A 24,696-nucleotide genomic window follows, 5' to 3' on the forward strand; every position below is an offset into this window, starting at 1 on the left:
AGAGAGCGTCCCGTCATGCTTTGGTTTGACGCAGGTAGGCTAATTATAATTATCACCCATCTTTATCTGATGAATTGCCTTTTGGGGTCCCCGCCAAGCCCTTTTGTAACGGTCTGCGTGAAATCAGATAGATGATCACGATGGTAAGACAGATGTATATCTGTCACGTAATAGTTGTCACTCATCCACAAACCGTTACGACAGGGAAAAATGACTTATTATGAATTATTATTATCTTATCGGGCGAAAAAAAGCCACAAAAAACACTAATTTTTCAAACTAAATTTGTGTCCAAGGGAGTAATCGGATAGGGGAGTGTTCGCGCCACCACCTTTATTTGCATTGATTTTACGTCAAGCGCAGTAATATGGGGTATCTCCATTTATGGATGAACATTTGCCTTTCAAAAACTGAGTAAGAATATGAACGATGTGCCAAAGTGCTTGGGATTTATAAAGAAAAGAAGTATTCCCACGAACACTGAAACCAGCCAGTGGCTAGACGAAAAACTTAAGTGTACCTGTTTTTAAGGTAGGTTTTCTACGACTATGTTATTCAGTGGACCAGGGGCGATATCAGCCGTTTTATCGACATAGAGGACTGTTTTTCTGATGTGTCTGATTGGGGTCTTGTGTTTTCAGTTCACTGAGGTGCAGGCGCTTCTCCGAAAACTGTCTCTCGATTATGTCATCTCTCTGTTGCGTGAAAGATGCCCTCATCATACATAGTGTTTTTGTTTTCACGTAGCTTTCAGCGTGGACAATTAATCATGTTATCTCACAATATCTTTTCGCTTTTTAGCCAAGATGCTGCTGAAGGTGGCGTGTTGCGCCCTAGCGCTAGCATGTGTCAGCGCCGACATCTACTTACACAACCCTCGAGGATCAAATAACCGGTTGAACGAAAAATCCGCCAACCGTAAAAATGCTAACAGGGGGTTCGATTCACAGGTACGCTATATATTTCAACGATTTGACGTTTAGTTTTTTTATGCTTGTAGCCATTAGCAACCCTTACAAAGCGACTCTAGATCTTAACTGTCTAATTATGTTGTTATTGATTGCAATATGATTATTAGTTTTAATGAAAATGATTAATTGGCTAATTGCTAAGTGCATTTTTAAGTGGTCAAAATAAAGACTTAAAGTCTATTTTAAGACATCCACTCATAAAAAATCGTGTCCATTAACATTGATAAAGGTGCGGATCTCAGTTGACAGTTACCGAGAGCCAAACCTCAGTAAATGTGACTAACTTTAGTAAACCTAAGGATTGGCCTTAGATTTTTAGAAGACCTCCGGTCATTGCACCCGTGGCTCCTTTTTCTTCCGGGCAGAAACTAGTACTGTAAGAAGATAATTACCTAGTTAATTTCATGTTTTGTGAATAAATTATTTCCATTCCGTTGCAAATTCACGGTGTATTGGCCTGGCGAACATTCGAATAAACGGGTGGCTTGGAAAATGGCGGCCGCACACATGAACGCTACAGAACGCGGAAATGAACAGTGGCAATGACCCAGAGATGCGTACATGTTTATCTTTGTTTTTCCAAATAAATTATCTCCTCTTCGTTTTGACTCAGTGACGGACAGATATAATCTGAACAAAGTTCGGAAAGGTGGCTCTTCACACTTTGTGCATTCGTCACTCAGCGCGCCGTGCAATCTCTCCCATCTTATCGAGCTACCGAGCCTAGGACGGGTTTGTGGTCTGCTCACTGTCATTTTTCACTCCAGAAATCAGTTTATGGGACGTCAAAATCAAACTCTTGGAGCCCGCTGCATTCTTTTATTGGTTTCCGTATTTTATCATCATGTGTGTGTGTGTGTGTGTGTGTGTGTGTGCGTGCGTGTACATTTGCATATGTGCGTGTGTGTCTGTTACTTTTTCTTCACATTATCTTTCTCGTACAAAGACAGAACAGATACTGCTCAGATTTAAAAAAAATATTTGTGCACGGAAATGAACTTACTCAAGTGATTTAATAGTTTATCATTTAAATTTTTATATCTTTGGACTGGCCAGGACACTCATAATTTGTTCACAATGCTATTTACCCACTGAAAATAAAATTCGATCGTTTAAAGCCCAAGGAATAAATTATTATTATCATTATATAAACGTGAATATTTACCGAAGGGAAGTTTCACTCCCGAATTCCCTACTTGCAAATCTACCACAAGTTCGCGATTGACAACTAACCAATGACTGCAATTAACTTTTCAGTACATCTCTATTATGGTGTAAATAGCCACCATACCACCTTCTCCTTGCGCAATGCTTTCTTGTTAAAGCGATGAGCACCTGCGTCATTACGACATCGGGTTGTTTATATCTTGTTCTGATAACAGTTTACTTCTGCAAAATTCGTGCGTGAATTGGCAATTTCCCAAAGGTTGCATAGGAGGTTGCAACTTGTGACCGTTGTATAACAGTTTATATCATTGTATTACCTTTGTCAGTGCAAGTAGAATCAGTATCGATCGGTATTCGTTATATTAGATCAAAGCAATAGGTGTGTTTGCTGTAGCACGTGCATCGCCTGACAGCGAAATGTTTACCTCATCTCTGGGGGCATTTTATTGTGATTAATTGTTCGAACACGTGTACTAGTAGTTACAGCCACCTTTTCTTTAAAAACACAAATAAATAAATAAATAAATAAATAAATAAATAAAATGAGAAAATGTGATTAGAAAAACGAAATATATTAAAGAGTGAATACGGCATTGCCCAAAATGACCCCTCCCCCCCCCCCCCCGGCCCACACTGGATTATTATTAAAGCAAAAAGAGTTGTTGGCACACTGCGTCAAACCTTGACATCCCACATAATCGGCGAGCATTGCTTAAATCACATTTCTAAATAAGATTTCGATTTTGCAAGCACACCTATAATTTGTGTTTACTGAAGCGGCAGATTTCGTGACCGAAGGAAAATGGACCTTCTTACAGATATTTGGGGTTGGCATGATCGGTGAAAGATTACCCCTTTTTTTCATCCAAGGACAATCTATTGGTTCGAATAAATGGTGCGGTTCAAGGGTGTCTCCCGAGTTATTTTCATTATGTGTTAGGTTACTCTAGGCCAGTACCTTTGTAGAGAAACCACATAAGCCGCATTATGAATAGTAGTTCATTCATCACTGCTGGTTAACACCAAGCGCCCCCTCTTTTTTGAGGATTTGTATTAAGCAATGCACATTATTGATAGCAACATCACGACTTCATTTCAAGTCAATACAAAGGTCTAGTCACGAAAGTTTGAGTTTCACCAAGTTTTCAAGGTTAAGAAGACGATGATTTAATGCTTTACTAGTCGCATAGAAATGAAAAAGCTTTTATTTTCATAGGTTGTTGGGATTGCACGCAATTAGATCTTTTGGTTGAGAAAGGGTGCAGATTTAACGAATTATGAAATCACGAACCACCACGAAATAGTAAAGACCTGGAAAAACCACAGAGATTTTTCAAATTGTAACCAAGGGGGTGCTCCGAATGAGTTGGTTTTAACACTGCCTATTTTACAATATCATGGTGCATTTTCTTATGTGTCCTGAAAAATGAAAAAGCACTGGGCACTTGATTTTAGTTATTAGATAGCCTCTGCCCCAGGCACCCTTTTGAACAAACAACAACAGGACACGACAAAAATATAACACCTCGGGTTTTGGTAAATAAAAAGGAGTTTACTATCCTGGGGAGGTGTTTAATGAAAGCGAGGGGCGATAAACCCCAAGGTCTAGACAAATATTCACGACACGAACCAATTTTATAGTACAATAGTCTGAAAGATAATCCGAATCCAGAGAGTATTAAAGGAGACCAAATCACAACGACGGGGCATGACATTTACTTTTATTAGATTTGATATGACACGAAATGTTGTCACTGAAGGCCAAATGACAAAGGGAATAATACAATGCGCAAAATGGAATCGGGAATAGAATATTATTATACGGGTCACGTATTTTTTATAAGCTTGTAGGGCTCTACGGTCTAGAAACCATCATTATTATTGATCGGTGGATCAATTGGTGGTTCAATTTGTAGACCTTTTTGCTTCTAAAACGAAATTTACTATCTTTCGTCAGTTACAAAGGTAAATTTAATTGAAATTTAATGTGTAATATGATAAATCCCCTTTTGTGAAATGAGACATTGACAATATATATTTAGACCAAAATAGTAGCGTCACAATCCTAATCTTACTCCAAATAATGACACCAATATACCCGATGACGGGGTACTTGAGAGGTGATATCAAATTGACGCAATTATCATCCCACCATTGTATTAAAACATTATTTCCCGACCAGTTACTTTGCATCTTGGCACGTACAACAAGGGGATTTGCCCCTATTGTACACACGAAAAGAATGCCCATTATCCAAAGGTGGTGACCTTATGACGTAGGTAAATCTAAGTGACAGTGAGGGCATGACTTTAAATGTTTGCACTCTATTATATTTACCCCTTGGGCCTTTTAAACGTGTTCACCCTGCCGAATAAACATTGGAAATAAATGGAAAAAATTGGTGCGTAGGTATGTAAGAAGAGCTGGACAAGGTGTGGAGGGCGTGCGTTAATAAAGGCTCTGTCAAATTCAATCGTAACAGCGACAGATAAGGCCCTTAAAGAAGTTGGCAACATTATACGATATCAAGCTCTCTATTTCCGTATGACTCCCATAGTTTGTTACTTGGTGCTAGGCACGATCATTTAAAATCAATGGAATAAATGGAAGCATCTGAGATAGCATTAAATGAGCCATTTGGCACTGCAAGACTAAAGAATACGTGCTAGAATCTTTCCAATTATTTTTTTATAACAAATGCACGTTTGATAAGATTCTTTCACTACAATATTGCTTTGCTCTGTGAAGAATATCCATCATCTGTTTGTTTCCATATTCAGATAGATTTCCATACATTTCTTAATTTTTCCACACCTTAACTTAAACAACCAGCAACAAATAATCTTTAAACGATGTCCCTGTTATTTAACAACTCAAAACCCCAAACATTTAAATATTTTCACACACTGACACAAAGAAAGAAAAGAATAGACTTTTAAAATAACGTCTCTGCAAATATTTCAAAATAATGCAATATACACTTTTCAATTATTTCAGAACAATAACAGAGGAGGTTATAACGTTGGGGACAAGACAAGCCAAGCGTTCGCCACCGAGGATGATCAATATCAAATGGTAGGCCTACGTATTTTATGTGGAAACCTGCAGAGATACACATTCCACTTACAAAACCAATTCTTCAAATCTTTAATCATCCCCTGAATTTCAGAAAATTGTACTGGAGCTTTAATAGGAAAATGAATCAATAAATAAAGTAGTTTTACTAACTCAATCGACCATGTTTTACAGAAATATTTCCAAAGTGGAGACGACCCAGAGGCGTCACCTAGCAACCTGGTCGTGGAATGGACCAATCAGCACGGTTGTGGCGGAAGCGAGGACGATGACCCTCACAAGGTCAACTGTAACCTCGTGCTACAGTACATGTGTCAGCCAGCTGACGTAGAACAAGGTAAATAAAATGAACTTGTTTTTTTTTTTCTTTTGTTTTTGTGATGTAATGCCGCAGGTAATGATTCTTTGGTCCCTTTTTGTGATCGTAGTTTTATCTTTCGGTAAACATATGCCTAGCCAGTATTTGGATACTTCATTACTAGATCAGATGATAATAATAATAATTTTATTATGCTAATTATTATAATAGTATAGAATTTTTAGGTGCAATTCATAAAATTCTCAATGAACCTTGCATAATATCTAGATTTATTAAAACTAACTGCCAATAAAACAATTCAAAATCACTTTCAATATACAGAACGCAATAAACTTTAATTAAGCAACAATATTATACGAAACTACTCATGCTACATAAGTAAACAGTTTACAAAATATATTGATAACGTAAGGCGTTTTCAATGCTCACCCTTAATCACTGCAGGCGAACTTCACAGGATCAGGGACGGGCTTACCACGAACACGCAAGGTTACACCCGCCCAACATCACTTACCGAGGACCGCGCCACTTTCGAAGCTCGCAGAGCAGGGCAAGTGAAAGAAGATCGATTTCTTCAAGAGCCATTTGAGTGGTACGACAAGTGTTTTGTTCGGGAGAGAAATAAAGGTATTTTGAAATCAGAGAAGACGCAGTGTATAATGTTGACACTGGCCCTAAATGCGAGAAAAAACTGAAATCCTGTCAGTACATTCTGTAGTTGCTACTTCTGCTCTGAACCGTAGGGTTTATGGACCAAGCTGTTCCAATGGGCCAGAAGGCTATTTTGTGCATAAAAGCTGGGTACCTATTGTGGTCTCATAATCTATTCAATAATTCATTTAAAGGTATTTTTTGTCTGTTATAATAAAGTTTGGGATATATTATAGTTCATATATAGTTACCTCACATGCCTGGTTTGTAATTATAGAGACGAAACTGAGACAGCGGTTTCAGTCATTGAAGCACATTTTGTATGCATATTCCCTTTCACTGTCAGTGACTTTTCAAAACAAAATTTGAGTTTTGAAATATATTTTCCTATTTTCATTATTAGCATGGAAATAAAAAAACAACGGTTACATTAACATATACATATATCTCATCGTTTTGTCTAGGTCTTTTCACCGCTGATCAGAACCTGCGCAGAAACAACGGTCTGCGTGTCAGCAGCGCCATCTACACAAGACAGAACAGAAATGGCCAAAGAAGAGGCTACGAGTGCCCCGAGGAGAGAGATTACTACCCATACTGGCATCCGACTCCATGGAAGGATATCGTTGTCTTGGCAGAAAACGCTAGCCTGTGCGATACGTGAGTGTCACATATACTATTCACAATACCTTTCTAGTTTAACGTGACGATTAGATGATTAAAGTTATTTGAATAGTGTTAAGTGAATAAAGTCAGACGAAAATGAAATTTTACACATGACTCTGATAAGTTTTGATTTCATTCTCATTCAACTGGTCTGTCTTAATCCCACTATTGTAATGTATAGATAGAAATGTTTTATGATAGTAGCTTTTAACTAATTTGAAAGGTGGAGTATGCCTCTTAAAATTGTACAAGTTAAATTGAAAGCCCCGCCAAAAAAACTTTCGGTCCAAGGACTTTTAAAGCCCACTGTAAAAAGATACGCACGATGTCATTACTTAACTGTAGGTGCATTTCATTTCTTACCTATCAAAACTCAAAAAACAAATCTTGGGTACAGCTTAGCCCAAAGATAAATAGATACATGTACCAAAAATTCATAAATATTGATAAAACATTATTTGATTATTTCTATTTCCAGACATTACAGAAGCAAGAGTTTCAACACCCATAAATACGGAGAGTGTGTTGAGGGCGGCCGCCATTTTTCCAAATATAACAACCCCGATGCTTGTACGGAGGCTGGGCACCAGTGGGTAGAATTCTCCAACTATCTAGAAATCTCCACTGGTGAGTGGACATTAAAAATGATAATTTTCATTTGCCTCTCCAAAATTTTATTCACCTTTGGGTCTAGACTATTTTAAGCTTATCCATATTATTTATTTATTTATTTATTTATTTATTTATTTATTTATTTATTTATTTATTAAAATGATAACTATTATTTGCCTCTCCAAAATTTCATTCACCTTTGGGTCTAGACTATTTTAAGCTAACCAATATTTATTTGCATATTTAGGATTTTTAATGTCTTTGAATATGGATATTTCAGAGGATAACCGGGCAGACTGTGAAGAGGCGGGTCGCGTGTGGGCAGTACCATACGATGCAGTCACTGGGACTACGGAACAGAAATGTCTCGTCCCTCTACCGGAAGTGGACTGCATGGAGGCGCCATGGTCAAGGTGGGTATGAGTACAGCGGCGTCATTAATGTGTGCTACGCAGAAAACGCGATAGGGATGTTGACGTTACTATTCACACGGGCAGTGCTGTACGAGTTGCGCCAGTCTTTTTTTTCTTCATTTTCCTTTTCTTGTAATTTGTTGATTATTTTGTATTCTATACAGTTACTAATTCAAACAAGGTTGGATGATGATATTTTTTTACTCGATAACGTTAGGTCCACTGTACAGAGAATCAACAAAATTTAAAAGGAAAAGATTAAATCCGTAGGAGTAACTTCGACAACTGTTTCACATTATCGCGATGCGATTATCATATTCGAAATCATTATGAACAGTACTTCGACATGTAAATCAATCATATACGTAGACTGAAAATAAATGCGCATATCTACTGAATTATATTTATTCCCTTACTTTTTTTTTTTTTTTTTTTTTTTTTTTGAATGATGCTAAATACATCTCCGGTGCATAAAAAAAGAAGCAATGAAAGTTATGTATTTGGCTCAATTGTAACACTGTTTGCCAGCATTTATTTCCAATGACTTTTTTCTTTATCTTTCTCTGTCATAAGTGGAAATTCTTATTTTTGCTCTGGATTGTATCATTTGTACTCAGCCATGTTTATTTTAATATACTATTACACCAATGCTTTTAACATATTTTAGAGTTAATCATAATGGCAACGGCAAAGACGGCGTGCCTCTCAACTATACTTGGGTTTTGCCTTACTTTCCTTCCGGGCAAGATCAAAAATGTGTTTTCAGAATAAGGTGGGTATTGGAACCATGATACATTTATCATTACTTAATTAACCAGTTTACTATTTTAATTATTAATTAGGTATTTCATTAAATTCTTTGATTTTGACAGTTAGAAGTTGTCAGAAATAATAATAATAGGAAGTTTCGTGTTGAGCAATGCCAGAACTTTGCGATGGTAAAAGGGCAAAATCAACAGTTTCTGTGGGTTGGTTTAGGTACAACATCACCACTGACGATTACGACCCCTACAACACCGACTCGACAGAGAACGGCGCCGCAAATTCTCCGGTCACCAACAACCCCAATGTGGACATCGGCGCCGACCTTTCGCCTCTCCGCCTGAATATAAACACCGCCCAGTTCGGCAGGGTGTTCCAGGACCGTTCACACGCCTTCATCCTCAGATCTCGCCCAGCAGAAATACAAGGGACGCTGCACAACCTCAACGTCCGCGGAAAGAGGGGAAACATCGTGCAAACGTACCCGGCTGTGGAGTACGATTTTATTCCCACCGAACTTCACATGACTGAAAACGACTTGGTGCACGTTCAGTGGACAGGTATTAAAAAAGAATTATTGAAACTATTAGTAACAGTAATAGTCAAATACAAAATGATGATTCGGATGATTAATTTTTCCTATATTTTGATATTCTAATATGAAACTTTTTTTCGACAATGTAGGTTGTAACATTGCATAAATTTTGACGATGTACTTTGCTTGCCTTCTTGTGGTAAGAAAGCGTATTATATGCATTGACACTATTTGGGATTCACATCCCTTTATCTATTATTTTTGTTGGTTATTAAAAAAAAACCAAATTATCGTTTGTAAATTCTTAAATATCTATCTTTATTCAACAGTTGAATCATTTATTCATCATTCTTGTTTGCTTTTTTTCATACTGCTTTTCATTCTAAACAAATTTTCCAGGCTCTAACACACACAACAATGGCGCCCCTGGCGGCGACGGCCAGACGGGTGATGCGGGACAGGGCAAAGCCGGTAAGTACTTGCCTTCTACCAGGGTCATACACCCCATTCTCATAGATTAGATCGACCTACATTGGATCGACCTAACTCCCTGGGGGTTCACGCTAAATAGCTGTCAGCCGGGCGGACACGAAAGTTAATTACCCCTTAAAGCTTGTAGTAGGCGGGGACGGACACTTAAGGGGGATTATCTGACAGTAATCTAGTGAGACTCCCCGCGGTGATAGATCGATCTAAAAGTTGTGAGAACAGAGTCATAGAGAGATATATCGTTGTCACTAGATATTCACAAACATTTTAGATATTCACAAACAATTATAGCTAATTCTGGGCACGTTATATATATATATATATAGCTTTGTAAGTTACATTTAATTTATATTAAAACCTTTTTTCTCCACATAAACATTCCCTGACTTAAACTTTAAGATTATAAAATTTACTTCACGCAAAAGTTGTTTTAACTTTTCTAATTTTTGTCATATTACTATCATACTTAGGCACAGACAGACATAACTTTGTCGAACTTTTGGACCGGAACCACAACTTTCCCAAGCCGTTCGAGCAGTCGACCTTCTGGCAGAATGCAGAAGTAAAATGGATATACTATGGCAGCACGGCATCAACAGCTAAAGGTCTTGCCTTGAATATGGCTACTTCTGGATATTATGAGTATGTATTTTCTCTCTCTCTCTCTCCGTCTCCCTCTCTTCCTCTCTCCTTTTTTTTTTCTTTTTGTGTGTGTGTGTGTGTGTGTGTGTGTGTGTGTGCATGGAAATAAAAATATGTGGAGAAAAGAGACTATTGAGATTAACGGTGGATTAATATAGTAGCCACCTAAGTATTTTGACGCTTCTGTCGACAATAATACATGTATTTGATCATAAATTTTTGAGATCATATCTGAAAATATTTATTTGTCCAGTATTAGCACTCGTAAATCCGTTTCAATAGTCACAGTGAGATTATGGCTAGATATGTGCAATTTCAGATGCGATACGGATGATTGCAGCGGCGTTGTTGGGAACAAGGATGAACTTAATGCCCAACTTGACAACGCTCCGGCTTCTTACGAAGGTGTAGTCCTGCGTCTAAACCAGGGAACGTATCACTACATGAGCTCCCGGAATAACGCCTTCACCAACAGAAGTCAAAAGGGGACCGTCCACGTGCACCAGGGTTGAGGCGGAGGGAACGACTAGATCGGCTCGTTTTATTGCGTTTAGACAGAGTGGCTGAAGTTGCGCAATGAAGAAAACAATTTAAAAGACTCAGTGAAATATAATATATACGCTATGTAAATGCACTAGCACACAGTACTGTTTACAGCTTCTCCATTTTGCCTGGAATTAAATTTTTTAATTCATAATGGCAAAATCGATGCCAAACCGCCATTCTCTCTCTCTCTCTCTCTCTCTCTCTCTCTCTCTCTCTCTCCAGACACGATGCATTTAATTGCATTGTTAAACACACATAAAGATAAACCATTCTAAAAGATCAATTGAGTGCAGGAGTAATATAGGGGTTAGAATATTAAAAGAGCATAACGCAATGAGGTCCGGCCATTTTTGTCTAAACGCAGTTTTAGCGATGTCACTTTTGTATACGAAAGGAATAGGAGAAAAAAGTACAACGATCTTAGAAGTCGATAAACTATGAAAACATGCTTAAATACACTTTGATGCCAATATTAACGTTACAGAATAATGCCATTGGTATTTGACTTTATCTGCGCTGTTAGGTGTTGATTATTGTTAACCATATTTGGAATGTTCCTGAACATTCGGTTTAATATTTAAAAGACTTATTTTGATAAAACAATGTTATTTCTAAATTTCTACGTTTTTATTTTAGATAGGTGAAATTTGTTATAAAAAATAAGACTTTTGCGAATGGAGATCGATGATTTTGCTTACCTAGTTCTACATCCAAGTCAAATAAGGCCACCATGGTCGTTTCCACTTACATCGAATATGCATGCCAGTACTTGAATAAAACTCCTACAGAAAGTTACAGATGTTGTGACTTCGTTTCTGTTGTTATTATCTTTCATTCAAAGAGTTGCCTTGTATTAACCTGCTTGTGTTAAAATATCTGATTGCTGACCGTTTTCTTTTTAACAAACTTTTTTCTATCTGTTATACTGGCAAATCTTTTTTTTTATTTTGATGCTGTAGAGTATGCCACGGAAAAGTTTTTCGAGACTCGATTTAACTCGATTTTTTTTCTTTTTTGCATTCTGCATTAGACGTAATCAACTATATTCAGCACATCATATTTCTGGAAAGACGTCCTGCTTCCTCTATTGGTTGATATATGGCAATCTCAATCTCTCTCTCTCTCTCTCTCTCTCTCTCTCTCTGTGTGTGTGTGTATGTGTGTGTGTGTGTTTGAATATACGTGAATGAATAACATTACAATAGACGATGCTGTTTCAAATGCATGCTGAATATCTACATATTGACAAAAAACATTTTAATATAAAAATGACATCCTTTACTTTATACAGCCCACTTTTATTTATTAATTACAGGATACAAAAACATGTATCGATTATAAAGAGTCACAGCAAAACCTGTTTTTATAAATGTGAACAGGTCTTACATCTGAGGGTCCACAAGTTCATGAAATGAAAACTGCTGTCATCGCATCCATTATCGTTCACTAAATCAGCCTCTTTACTTCAGTATTTCGGTTTATCTTATACCATTAAATATCATTATCGTCCATTTGTATATTATGCAACACAGATGTAAATGGCGGTCGCATGTAAATTCCTTGTACTACGTCGATAATCTCCCTGGCTTATAACCATCTTCCTCTAATTTATAGGAAATTGATCAGGGTTAAAAACCAGGTGTTCTCATAATTCTGTTTACGTGACCTTTGCTTCATGTATCACTGCAGAATAAGAAATCTTTGCTTGCAATCTTAAGATTAGTCCGAAACATAAATAAAAGGAATTACGCCACGCAAAGGGTCGATATGTTTTTTAAACGGGTCAGTCATTCTAAGATTTGATTCCTAGATATTGCTGGTAAAAAAAACCGCAGCAGTTTTGTTTTGTCAAATGTGGTTGGCAGTTCATGACATGCCTCACTGTCACCTGCTCTTCCGCTAAAAAAAAATCATCAATTAATCGGAAAATTAGGAAAAAGGTAAATATCAATGAAAATAACCCTATCATGTGATTTATCAATTGAGTATGGCGCATATGATCACAAGCCTCTAAAAATATGAATTGATTTATACATATGATGATTCAAATAAATCAAACATATCAAATTATGATATTGATTATGATCAAATGTATAAGGTTACATCTGTTGCTTTTTTTTACGCCTCATGATAGGATCGAATACACAGAGACGTGGATGACCATTGCTATCATTAAGGTTTTTTGGTGATATCATCAATAGTAAATTTTTCATTTTCCAAAGAATGTGCAGCAAGTGAAGATTTATTGTTATGTAAACTTCTAACACCAACTGATCAATGGTGGCGATTTTATTTTACTCAGCCAACTTGCCACCTTTTTATTATTTTTGTTAATTCATTCACTCAACCATTCATGCACCACCGTAATAAATTGCCGGCTGTCAATTTTCAGGTTTCAAACAATATGTGAAACCGGTCCTACCCGCCTCATTTCATCCCAGAACCAGTAAATAGCTGTTACTCTAATTATCAGTACAAGTACCGTTTGCTTCGGGTTTGATACCAGTATTTCGTCTTTGCGCAACACTGAGATTGAAAATAAAAGATGCCCTGTTCCAATTTAGTTCTTGACTGTTGATAATCACAAGCTGCCAGCAGTGAACAAAATGTAAGGCAGTGAACAAATACACGTACTTAACACGTGCCACCTACATCTATGATTATTTTTAATTTATATCACCTTGGTAAGGCTAATGTGATCTTGTTTTTCAGTCACGGGAACTTCCATGTACGAGCACCAGAGGGTGCACTATGATAAAGTGTACCCCCCATGTATTGGATATTACTGTATTGGAATAGGGAGTTTATGTATAAAACTGTGCTAAAAAGTGCTGTTTCATTCTGCTTTATAACATTAAGTCATGCAACCCATCGATACATGTAAAGCTTAACCGGAAAGTTTTAATCGTGGATTTAGGAGCTGAAATGAGTCTGTAAATGGTGAAAATAAAGTTTAATTTAGAAACCTCTGGATGCAGACCCTTACTGTGTACACTGATAATGGAATGTATCTTCTTCAGGAGGTATGAATATTTATACATTATGAAAGAAACAGAAATAATCAAATTATCTCCACTGCCAGTTGTTTTTCGATGTTTTATCTATGCACTAGTTCCTCCTTCTATCCCGAATTTCTGCTACGTCATCTGGCCACGGACCAAAGCCTGACTCCGAATGTCAGCGCTATCTACTCAGCAAACCGTAATACAGGACTGGCAATGTAATGCATCAAAGACATTAATTATCTCAGTCGGTTGATTTTAGTTTTCTACCCGCACTACCGGCTGCTGGTTTGATTGGTGCGGGAGATTACGATCACATCCTGAAAGACGGTCATAATGATCGTTATCGCTTGTATGACGTCATAACCAACTGATGTCCACGCAGTGAGACCGCGGATGAATACAACTCCAACTTCCATATATGGAATCGCCAATCACGTGCAGACTCGGCCTGAGCCTTAAATGTAGTCGATCTAATCACCCTGGTGGCTTTTGTTACATTATACGCACCGACTAGAGGACCTCGACGACTGTGTTTCAAGAGAGGAAAAAAATTATCAGGACTTGGAAAATGCTGAAGTTAGCGTGCTGCCTCCTCGCAGTCGCGTGTGTCAGTGCTGATATTTACATGCACAACCCGCGTGGTTCGAACAACAGACTAAACGAGCGGTCGGCCAACAGAGCAAACGGAAACAGGGCTTTTGATTCACAGGTGAGAATTCATCTCACTACTTCACTTTTTTTCCTTTCAACCCCAAAACTTTTGGCATAATTTTTATTCTTTGTGGAAGTCCATCTTCAACTTAGTTAAAAAGTCTTTAAGCCTTATGTTTACATTGATGCCTAAATGAACACAAGAAACAGTAATTTAATTTAACTGATAGCCATATTAGACTGGGAAATAACTTACGTTACAAAGTGCAGGGCGTTGGTTTAGGACGCAATCGAACATTTGTCTGTTTGGATAGGCGAGAAAAAGAATAGATGGTATCAAAGCCAAAAAATTCGCTTCATTCTCATGACATGAGTCCTACTGGATTTGATGCAGGGAAGTCTTTTCTGTCACGCTATTGATATTTCATATTCGCCATCAGTAGTACAGTATATATAACTCTGTTCGACCCGTGTGTCCATTGCAACTCGATCTTTTAATACCAATTGAAAGTAAAATATATGTCTATTCAGGCTGTTTGCACATTTGTGAGACCAATCTCTGACGTTTGGAGAGCCGATAAGAATTTAAGTCGTGATGTCAATTTCAAAGGCATGTCTCTCTGTCAATACTTAGTGATAGAAGATAGCATCAATTGCATCTTTATAAAACGGCGTGAAAGGAGAATTATGAGAAAAAGTGAAAGGAATTATTTAGGGGTGTCACCGAGCGTGAAATGAACTCCCTTCGTTCCTCTTCCACTTCATTGATCCCAGTCAGAGGGTTGACATGTCTTGCACAAAGGCGGGGATGGTAACTTTTTCCTTTGGGCATTTGGGGCCCCCCGTTTCATAGAAGAGCTTTAGCACCGCAATATGCTTACACTTTTACACCAAAATAATTGGAAAGTAGATCTGTATTACTATAATATTCAGGTAAACCCATGCTTCTAAGTAAGAAATGGTCGAAACAATTGTCTGGTCTTTCTTGTTGTAAAACAAGCGTAATATTTCATTCAGTTGGGCTACATCTGACTTAGTGACTTGTGTGAAAATGGACTAGAATTTTAGTCTAAACGTTAAAAGAAATTCTTAGAGACCATTTTCAGAGACTGACTGGGTTCCCATGCTTAGATCGATCCATCTGGATCGGTCTAACTCCCTGGGGAGTCTCACTAAATTGCTATCAACTAACCGGCTTAAATATCTGTCACGCCTACCGAATCAACTAGGGGGTAAAGATAATTACCCCCTAACAGCTTTACTAGGCGTGACAGACATAGGGACCATTACCACAGATATTTGGATCGACCTAGGACCTGAGGAGTCTCTCTAAATTGTTGTCAACTAACCGGCTTAAATATATATATATAGGAGCATGATAAATGTGGTTGTGGTCAACCACCGGAGCGCTATAATTGCCTACTAGTAGCAAGAAGAAAAGTATGTAGTGCAGCTACGTTAGATCACACCATTCAACAAATAATGTACCGTTTATCAATGAAATTATCGTAGTATTGCATTTTCGTACATATATGTGTAGATACTCATTTCATTATGATAACCTAGACGCGATCTCATGATATTCGATGTTCATGCCACACTTTTACGTTCTTGAAATGTTTTTGAATGAAGTTATTATTGCCAATTATTGTGCATGTAAATTGTTAATATAACATAAGCTCAGTTACAACAAGGAGTTTATCAGACAATTCCCCGGTTATTATAACAATCCCTTCAACAACAGCTTAACTTGCCCTCTACCAGGGACACAGAGTGATTTTTCACTAGATATTCATGGCATTTCCCTGCCCCCTCCCCCTTTCACTTTTCTAAAACGTTCGAGAAAAGTACGCATAATTTAAGCTGCGGTCCTGGTAGAGGGTAAGCTTAACCATGGACAAAATATAACCGAAGTTAAGGTTATTTTGTCTTTGGCTTAACTCAGGTTAACGGCCATTCTTACTCCAGTGTTTCTAACAAGATACCTTCAGAAATGACACAGGTGTAACTGAAGTCGCTACCTCACCCCCCCCCCCCCCCCCCACCACATGTATCCCCCTCCCCCCCCCCCCCCCTATCCCAGGAACCAATATATTTGATCCTAGCTCTATCTTATTTCTGAAGAAAGTACAAATAGAGACCGGGGAGAGTAAATTCATCTATTGATACATTTTCTACTGATTTCTCTAGACACAATAAGTGAATAGTATTAAGCTGGTGAATTTATTTGCCGGAAGGCAGGCTCAACCGTTATGATATTCAACTTAAAGTAGTAAGTGAACAAGCATTGCATGGGTCCCGCTTAACGGACACGGTCAGGCAATCCTAGGCTTTGACGTCTGTTCACTCACCAAATTCTCTTAGGGACGAATGAGTAAATTTTTGGCGTGATTAAGTTTGTCATTTAACCTCTCTCTCAAAAAGTTTTTTTTCGCTGAATGATTTTCTGCCTTTTTGATGATCGCAAAACTAACAACGTAGTGGTTTGTATTACTGCATTAAATTACCCCCAAACACGCAAGTAATATAATTCGTTGGAAAATAACAAAAAAGCAAGTCCTGTTTAAATCTTTAGTTCCTAAAAAGTGCGCATGCACACGAGTTTACGTGAACTTTTTTGAAACATGTACAAACTATTGGCTAAAACATACATCAATGCTATATGAAAAGAGAACATAATAGTACCTCACGGTAATTTTAAAGTGGATGAATATCTGGCATGTGCTCGTCTTGGCTGCTCTCCAACGTGAGGAGGTAATCTAGAAAAAACGAAAAAAAAGAAAGGATGACTTCGTCGCTTTTTCGCCTTGTCACTTTTTATCAGACTTGACATATTTAACAATAAAGTCATTTTGGGACCTTTGCTGGAGTTGTGGTAAGCCGCAATCCTCCTTACCCCCCCCCTCCCCCCCCCCCCCCCCCCCCACCTTTAAATGTATTTGGAAAGATGCTGAGAACCTCAAGAAATTTCGCAAACCCGTTTTTCCCCTGAAATCCATCTCCTTTGGACTATTACTGGAAACCAAGCATCGTTAAATCGATTTTATGAAACAAAATATAATTCTTAGTTGTTAAAATGAACATAGGGGCCTAATTATTATTCTTATTATCATTTTAGAACAACAATAGAGGTGGCTACAATGTTGGGGATGCTACGGATGAGGCTGCACAAAACGAAGCACAGCAATACCAAATGGTAAGAAAGTCCATATCATTGTTTAAGGCGTGACACGATTTCTCCTTAGTTCGTAAGCATACACTGCACCTTCATATAACATTTATACATTATGAAATACATTAATTAAAATCTAAATTCAATGCAGTGTACCAAGTATCTCCTTTAAAAAGACAGGAACACTTAAGTGAACCTTGACTTTTTGGTAGTTTTATTTACTGAATTGAAAAAAAAAAAATATTCAACATGATTATTCTAAATGCCACTTTAAATTTCTATCACAGAAATTTTTCCAAAGCGGTGCTAATGCAGCTAGCCACCTGACCGTGGAATGGACCAATCAGCACGGCTGTGGTGGAAACGAGGACGATGACCCCCACAAGGTCAACTGTAACATCGTTATTCAATACATGTGTCAGCCGGCTGAATTTGAAGGCAATGGTAAGTGTAGGCCTACTATAATGTAGCCAGGTTATGGCAGGTTTGGTGGCCCGTTCTAAACGGCAATTAAAGCTTGGACCTTTGATTTATTGACATCGGAGAAAACGTTTTCGTTTCCCGACAACGTAGATGATTAAATAATAAAAAACGTTCGTCAACTTCGTGATAGGCATAATTCTTTTAGAAAAACTCCGTGATCTATTTTGATAAGTCTAGGAGAACAACACTTTTTTCATTTCCAGCAAAGGACAGACTTCGCGACGGATTGAACACGAACAGACAGGACTATGCCAGGCCAAGGAGTAACTTGGAGTCCCGCTCGGCATTCCAGAGCCGTAAGAATAACAACGTCAAAGACAACCGCGTACTTTTTGAGACCTTTGATTGGTATGACAAATGCTATGTCAGGGAAAGAAATAAGGGTAAGTGAAAAACAGTTTTGGAGGAGGCGTGGTAGCATTTTTATCGATTTTTTTGGACGATAGTTTTTGGGATGAAATATTTTGTATAATATTGCTTCTGTGTTTATAGCACAATTTTTCTGACCCTTTGGCAGACCCATGTAGGGGACACAGTGGGGGCCTTCACCCTCGATAAAATAAAAATAAAACTGAAAAACAAATGTAGCGAGACAATACAAAACATATTTTCCTACTTTTGTGCCATACATAATACGGTGTAATTTTATTTCTTTTTCTTTTTTTTCCCGAAGTGCAGCTATAAGACTGTTTCCTTAATTGTGCTTCCTAAGCAAAATCCTGAATTCACCCTTGCTGCATTTGAAAAAAAAAAAAATGAAACATCATGCTCGTTCACACCGTTTCTCCCCACTTTTGCACAAAAACAACGCACTTCGTAATTTTTTCCAGGTCTTTTTACCGCCGATCAGAACCTCCGCACCAACAACGGCTTGGGTGTCAGCAGCGCCATCTATACAAGGCAGAACAGAAATGGCGACAGGCGTGGCTACGAGTGCCCCGAGGAAAGAGATTATTACCCATACTGGCATCCCACTCCGTGGAAGGATATCGCCATCTTGGCAGAAAACGCAACAATTTGCAGGTGAGATACAATACTGGGCAGCACACGAACGAAACGTAGAGCCTCGATATGAAACCAGACAACTTTTGTGTTTTTAATCTCGAAATACCAAAAAAAATCAATAAAGCTTATAAATAGGCTAACGTTAAGAACGTATTACATCGTTTGTTTTATTTATATTAATTATTATTTTAGATCATAATAATAAACAAGTCGCATTTCGATGTACTCCATGCTATAACCTTTATATAAAAATGGCAATTTTTACGAGATTACAAATTGTATCGCATTGTTTGGTTCCATTGCCTCGCTTTCAAAAATTAGAAAAGGCGCTCCAGAATCGTAAAACGAAGTTAAAAATTTTATATTGGCCGAGTTCCCTCACTGTTAAGAATATCCTCGCAGCATTATCTGCAGTTAACCCTCCTACGATTTTCAATTTATTTTGAAATATAATTTACAATCCTCCAGATGAAGAATTTTATTAATCAAGAGTAGGGGAGGTGTGAAAATCCCCATTGGGGCCACATATAACACTATAAATACAATGGGAATCCCCTTAAAATGAAGGTAAAATAAATGTTTTTCTAAGGAATTCCAACGGATTTACTTTTTTCAACATAAAATCAATAGAACATTTCTAAAATAAATTTTCAAAATGACACCAGAGAGCTAATGAAATAAAATCAACCATTCGGTCTTTGTCAATTTCACCAACTTGTTTATTTCAAACAGCGCACTTTTCGCACATGCGCAGTTGTTTGAAGCCGGTGCTAATACTGGGCCCCTTTACCCTGGATAACACGACACTTAATCTGTAACCGATGTGACTCCACGAAACTTTGATTATTGATGACGTCACATTGTAATTTTTTAAAAAAATTATTTTCGGTTGTGAGGATCACTACTGTTATATACTTTTAAAATACGATTGTAATCTAGATGACCATGATGCTGGCCATAAGTTTTGGCAATATTGAAAGGGAGCTTAACATTACCAGTTTTCGGTTAAAAAGTCAATTAACGGGGTTATCCGTCTTGTATAGGCCTATATATGGACAGTGTAGTGAGAAAGACAACACATTTCAACAGGGGAAAAGAAATAAATCGCTTTACCGTTACAAGTTGAAAATATTTCACTGAATTCATATTGAAAAGTTAGTCTTATATTCGCGGGGATAAGGCCATTTGACAGTTTTAACATAGACTTATCAGTAGAATTAAGACAAACATTTTGTTTCTACTTTCAGTCACTACACCAAGAAAAGCTTTAATGTACAGCACTATGGCGAGTGCGTTGAATACTATGACGATACTCAAACTGTGAGAAGACACTCCTCCAAATATAATTCCCATTGCCTTTGCGAGACCGTTCCCGGCAATCGTTGGGTCGATTTCTACAATTATTTGGAAAAAGCTCCTCGTAAGAACCTGGTTTCTAGTTCTCTCTCTCTCTCTCTCTCTCTCTCTCTCTCTCGTAACTCAAAGATGAAATCGAGATCGGAGAGGACTAAAATGTCTGATGATAATGATGATGAAACTTAGATCATATGTACTTGATATTAGAGATTTTAAAAATGAATAATGATTCATGTAAAATGAAGAGAAAAAAATGAAAGGCAAATTTTAGGCATGGTATATAACCTTTCCGCATTACACTCAATATTGTGGTTGATAATTTCACATGAAGAATCTCATCAAAAATATTTCCCATAAATCAATTTTTAAAACTTATTTCAGAGTACGATACTGAGACCAAATGTATTGATGCCCGACTCAAGGACAATATTGAATACATTTGGCAGATTCCTTACGACTCTGTGGACGCCCAAAGTAAAGAATGCCTTGTTCCACTTCCCGAACCAGAATGTATGGAAGCTCCTTGGACTAGGTGAGTTGGACCAGTCAATAATAACATTTATTTATTTATTTATTTATTTATTTATTTATTTGTAAATGAAACTAAGATGTTAGATTTATCATTCTAAAATTGCCGAAATACTAAAATTGACGTGAAGGACAGTGAACTACTTTTTGGCAAGAATTGTTTTATGATTCAAATTTAAAAATGTATTGGTAAGAAGTGTAATTTGCTGAATTTCTACATTACCCAGAAATATAAGGTTTGCGATCTCGCAGTTCTATGTATTGGCATCTAAGTTTTTGAGCACTCCTATAAACATTTTATTTGTTTTGTTGAGATAGCTGGATAAGTTTTTGAATAAAGTGATAGCTGTCCTATCCATAACACATTAAAAACCACATTTTTCTCGTTTACAAAATTGGGCCGCCGAGAAACCACTAAGGTCCGGTTTGTCATAATTTGACGCTGTACATGCTTTGTGCAGTACTCTGCACCATATAAAAACTTACACTCAGCCGTTTAAAGAAAAACGCGTTGTTTTTGGAAGATGGCACGATGTTTTGACAAAAAAGTAGTAAATGAGAGGACTTTTTATATCCACTTTTGTTCGTAATTCGTTTTTTCGAAATTGCATTTCTAGGACCGCTGGCTCTTTTATGTTTAATATAACAAAGTAAAATAATTAGTGTTAGTTTTAACTTTGATGAGGTTTTTCTCTTTTTTCTTCAGAGTTAACCATAATGGAAACACCCGAGACGGCGTTGCAAGCAACTACACTTGGACTCTTCCATATTTCCCATCCGGGTCAGACCAGCGTTGTATTCTTCGAGTCAGGTAATAGTTTTTGTAAAGCTACGTAAATTATAGGATTTTTTATCAATATCTTGCCAATGTTTAGTGCATGCAAGGCTGGATGGTTATTTGAAATCCACTCTCTTGTCAAAATGCCACCGATAAACGAGTTCAATGGGAAAAACTAAAACGCGTGCGTTTAGCTGAATTACCTTTTCCGGGTACTTAATTAACAGTAATTGTGTATCAGTTATTGTAAAATAGTTATAGAAATGTCAGTTATTGTATAATTTGACAGTTAAAATACAATAAAAATGAAGTATTTTCACTCAGTTTTGACATATTTACAGATATAACATTTCGACCGATGACTACGATCCTTACAACACAGATCATACCTCCAATAGGAAGGTGTAAGTATAGCCAGGTGTTTCTTTTTTTATTATTTAATGTTTTTAAAAGAAATACACACCCTTGCATATAGAAGACTATTGATTTGATGAATACCAGTTTTTCAGAAACAAGTGCGCACCCGCACAACTTTCTTATAATGATAATGGTATTTTGCATTGCATCACTATACTTCATAGTGTTTCCAGAAATTGTGTTATATTACGTTACCTTATATTATTTTATAGGGTCGGAGGAACCATCGTAAGGGAGTCCCCTATCACCGGCAACCCCACTGTGGACATCGGCGCCGGTCTTTCCCCGCTCCGCCTCAATATCAACACCGCCCAGTTCGGCAGGACATTCCAGGACCGTTCACACGTGTTCCATCTGAAACCGCGACCCACTGAGCTCGCGGACAAGACCATTTACAATCTGAACGTGCGTGGGAAGAGAGGGAACATCGTTCAGACCTATCCAGCAGTGGAGTACGATTTTATCCCCAACGATCTTACTCTTAAGGCGAACGATGTGGTCCATCTGCAATGGACAGGTGAGAAGACCGCGGGGTCTTGTAAAAATTCAGTGGACTCTAGTTATTTTCTTTTATTACCATTATTATTCCCTTTCAAAAACCAACGTTTTTAATGTTTGTTAGGAGATGAAAGTGACTCTACGTGTCTAGGTAACATTATCTCTAGCCACTAAAGCACAACAAAAAGAAGCACGAATATTTAAAAAAATACATGTTAAACTTATTTTTATCTTAGCGTTTTGGTATTTTTTTTCTTAGGTTCCAACACGCATAACAATGGCAACCCAGCAGGTGATGGGCAGGCGGGTGACGCTGGTCAGGGACAAGGCGGTAAGATCACGTGATATTTTGTTCACGAGAACGCGAGACATTTGCCTTGCTGATAAAAAAATACATTTTCATATGTAACTCGTTAGATTAGTTTGTGATATGTTGTTAATTGGTGAGAAAATCATGTACTCGTTTATTTCCTTGTTTACTCTTTCTCTAACTCGCTCATCCATGTATATACATATTCATGAATTTTCTTGAATAATATATCTGTGCAACATTGTGATTTTTTAGCTTTAAAACTCTGCTAAATCAGTCCTACTATTCCTTGACTCAAGGCAGATCTCCATCATGTACGTAAGTCAATTCAAATAATTTTTTATATTCATTTGTTTCAAGGAACCGACAGGCACAACTTTGTTCAGATTCTGGATCGTAACCACAACTTCCCGGCGCCATTCGAGGCTACCAGTATGTGGGACAACACAGAGGTGGTGTGGGCGTATTCAGCAGGTCTGGTCGGCAAAAACCCTCTGAATACCGCCCTCAATGTGGCCACTTCCGGCTATTATGAGTAAGTTTTTTTTTACTTTTTTTAACCCTTTATTACCCTCTCTGTCTTAAGTCTTTCGGTTTTTATTTTTTAACTTTTATTAGATTATTTTATTTTATTGTTTTTGCCTGACTTCCATTCCGATTAAGCTTTTTTTTTGCTCCAGCATTGAATGAACGGTCTATTTTTGCGTGATTTATAAACGTGATTCTTAAACGAATGTGATATCATGACAGATAGTAAATTCGACTCTTAGTAACAATTTCACCGTTAATAAAATTTGTAAGCGGGTGCTTCATTATTTGTAATATTATATATAACCAGTTTATGATAAAACTAATAATTTTTTCCCCCTTTTAAAGGTGCTCAACAGAGTGCAGCGAGTCCGTGGGTAGTAAGGATAATCTTCAGGCGCAGCTCAACAACGCTGCTGCCTCGTTCGAGGGCCTTGTTCTGAAGATGAGTCCCGGAAAGTACCATTACATGAGCACCAGAAACAACGCCTTCACCAACAGGAGCCAGAAGGGGACCATCACCGTAGTTGCGGCATAAACAACGGCTGCGAAACTTAATAAGAACAGCCTTCGTGACTTTACTTATGTGATGCTCTTTCTTTTAAATTACGTGTTTAGCATGAATACCGACAAATACAGAATAAGGCACCATTCTTATGCTGCATCAGCATTTGTATCTCCGATTATGCTGTTCTCACTTGCTTAAAAAGTTCGTCTCGAATTCAGACAATAACAGTAGTTGGCTTTCTCTTAATTTGGTCGACCTGTATTTCATATCTTGCGCACTGTATTTGAAAAAGAATAATTTTCAAGCAATATCCGTAGCCTTGTTGCAAGTTTCCTGTAATTGGTGTATTTAGTGTTATCAAATTCAGTTCTGGTATTGTTGGATTTTGCTATCAATTACAAGTTTTGAAGTTTTTATCACATTCCATAAAACGCGAAACGTAGCAATATGCGTGTGAAATGGTAGCTTTTAATCTGTTTGGTTTTATTAGTATTTGTGGCGAAATTGGAATAAACTCTATCGGATTTAGATTTTGCTTTGTGATATCTCTTACATAAAAACATTTTGGGATCTTATGCAATACTGATGTTTTTTCCTCAAATAAGTCGG

At 37.5% G+C, this 24,696-nt stretch overlaps 2 protein-coding genes across 3 annotated transcripts; both read left to right on the forward strand.

Annotated features, from left to right (window-relative positions):
• On the forward strand, positions 1-11,643 carry LOC106160129 (protein DD3-3). Of its 2 annotated transcripts, none has more exons than XM_087014545.1 (13): positions 1-34; positions 802-950; positions 5,136-5,213; positions 5,388-5,550; positions 5,977-6,159; positions 6,648-6,843; positions 7,328-7,476; positions 7,742-7,874; positions 8,542-8,646; positions 8,853-9,196; positions 9,571-9,642; positions 10,131-10,302; positions 10,622-11,643. In XM_087014545.1, exons 1-13 carry the CDS (start codon positions 16-18, stop codon positions 10,812-10,814), a joined length of 1,956 nt encoding a protein of 651 aa, XP_086870671.1. In that variant the 5' UTR covers positions 1-15; the 3' UTR covers positions 10,815-11,643. The 2 variants fall into 2 exon arrangements, with proteins under 2 accessions (XP_086870671.1, XP_086870673.1); XM_087014547.1 differs by lacking the exon at positions 1-34 and adding an exon at positions 142-531.
• Positions 11,644-14,321: 2,678 nt separating this feature from the next.
• On the forward strand, positions 14,322-24,615 carry LOC106160150 (protein DD3-3). The gene is made up of 13 exons (XM_013536668.3): positions 14,322-14,562; positions 17,623-17,700; positions 17,964-18,120; positions 18,363-18,542; positions 18,990-19,182; positions 20,412-20,584; positions 20,902-21,052; positions 21,755-21,859; positions 22,168-22,230; positions 22,456-22,760; positions 23,001-23,072; positions 23,412-23,586; positions 23,928-24,615. Exons 1-13 carry the CDS (start codon positions 14,422-14,424, stop codon positions 24,115-24,117), a joined length of 1,983 nt encoding a protein of 660 aa, XP_013392122.2. The 5' UTR covers positions 14,322-14,421; the 3' UTR covers positions 24,118-24,615.
• Positions 24,616-24,696: the final 81 nt, after the last annotated feature.

Source organism: Lingula anatina, chromosome 6, assembly GCF_051362555.1.
Source record: "Lingula anatina isolate TDL-2025a chromosome 6, LinAna3.0, whole genome shotgun sequence".
In the NCBI taxonomy this organism is placed as follows: domain Eukaryota; kingdom Metazoa; phylum Brachiopoda; class Lingulata; order Lingulida; family Lingulidae; genus Lingula; species Lingula anatina.

What these genes read in the sequence shown, in the direction of transcription:
- LOC106160129 (XM_087014545.1), top strand. An exon ending in ACAGGGGGTTCGATTCACAG is followed by an intron (nt 951 to 5,135) that starts GTACGCTATATA and finishes CAATTATTTCAG; the next exon opens with AACAATAACAGAGGAGGTTA. An exon ending in GCCAGCTGACGTAGAACAAG is followed by an intron (nt 5,551 to 5,976) that starts GTAAATAAAATG and finishes TAATCACTGCAG; the next exon opens with GCGAACTTCACAGGATCAGG.
- LOC106160150 (XM_013536668.3), top strand. Translation starts at nt 14,422, where the DNA reads ATGCTGAAGTTAGCGTGCTGCCTCCTCGCAGTCGCGTGTGTCAGTGCT. An exon ending in GAAAACGCAACAATTTGCAG is followed by an intron (nt 19,183 to 20,411) that starts GTGAGATACAAT and finishes TTCTACTTTCAG; the next exon opens with TCACTACACCAAGAAAAGCT. An exon ending in ATGGAAGCTCCTTGGACTAG is followed by an intron (nt 21,053 to 21,754) that starts GTGAGTTGGACC and finishes TTTTTTCTTCAG; the next exon opens with AGTTAACCATAATGGAAACA.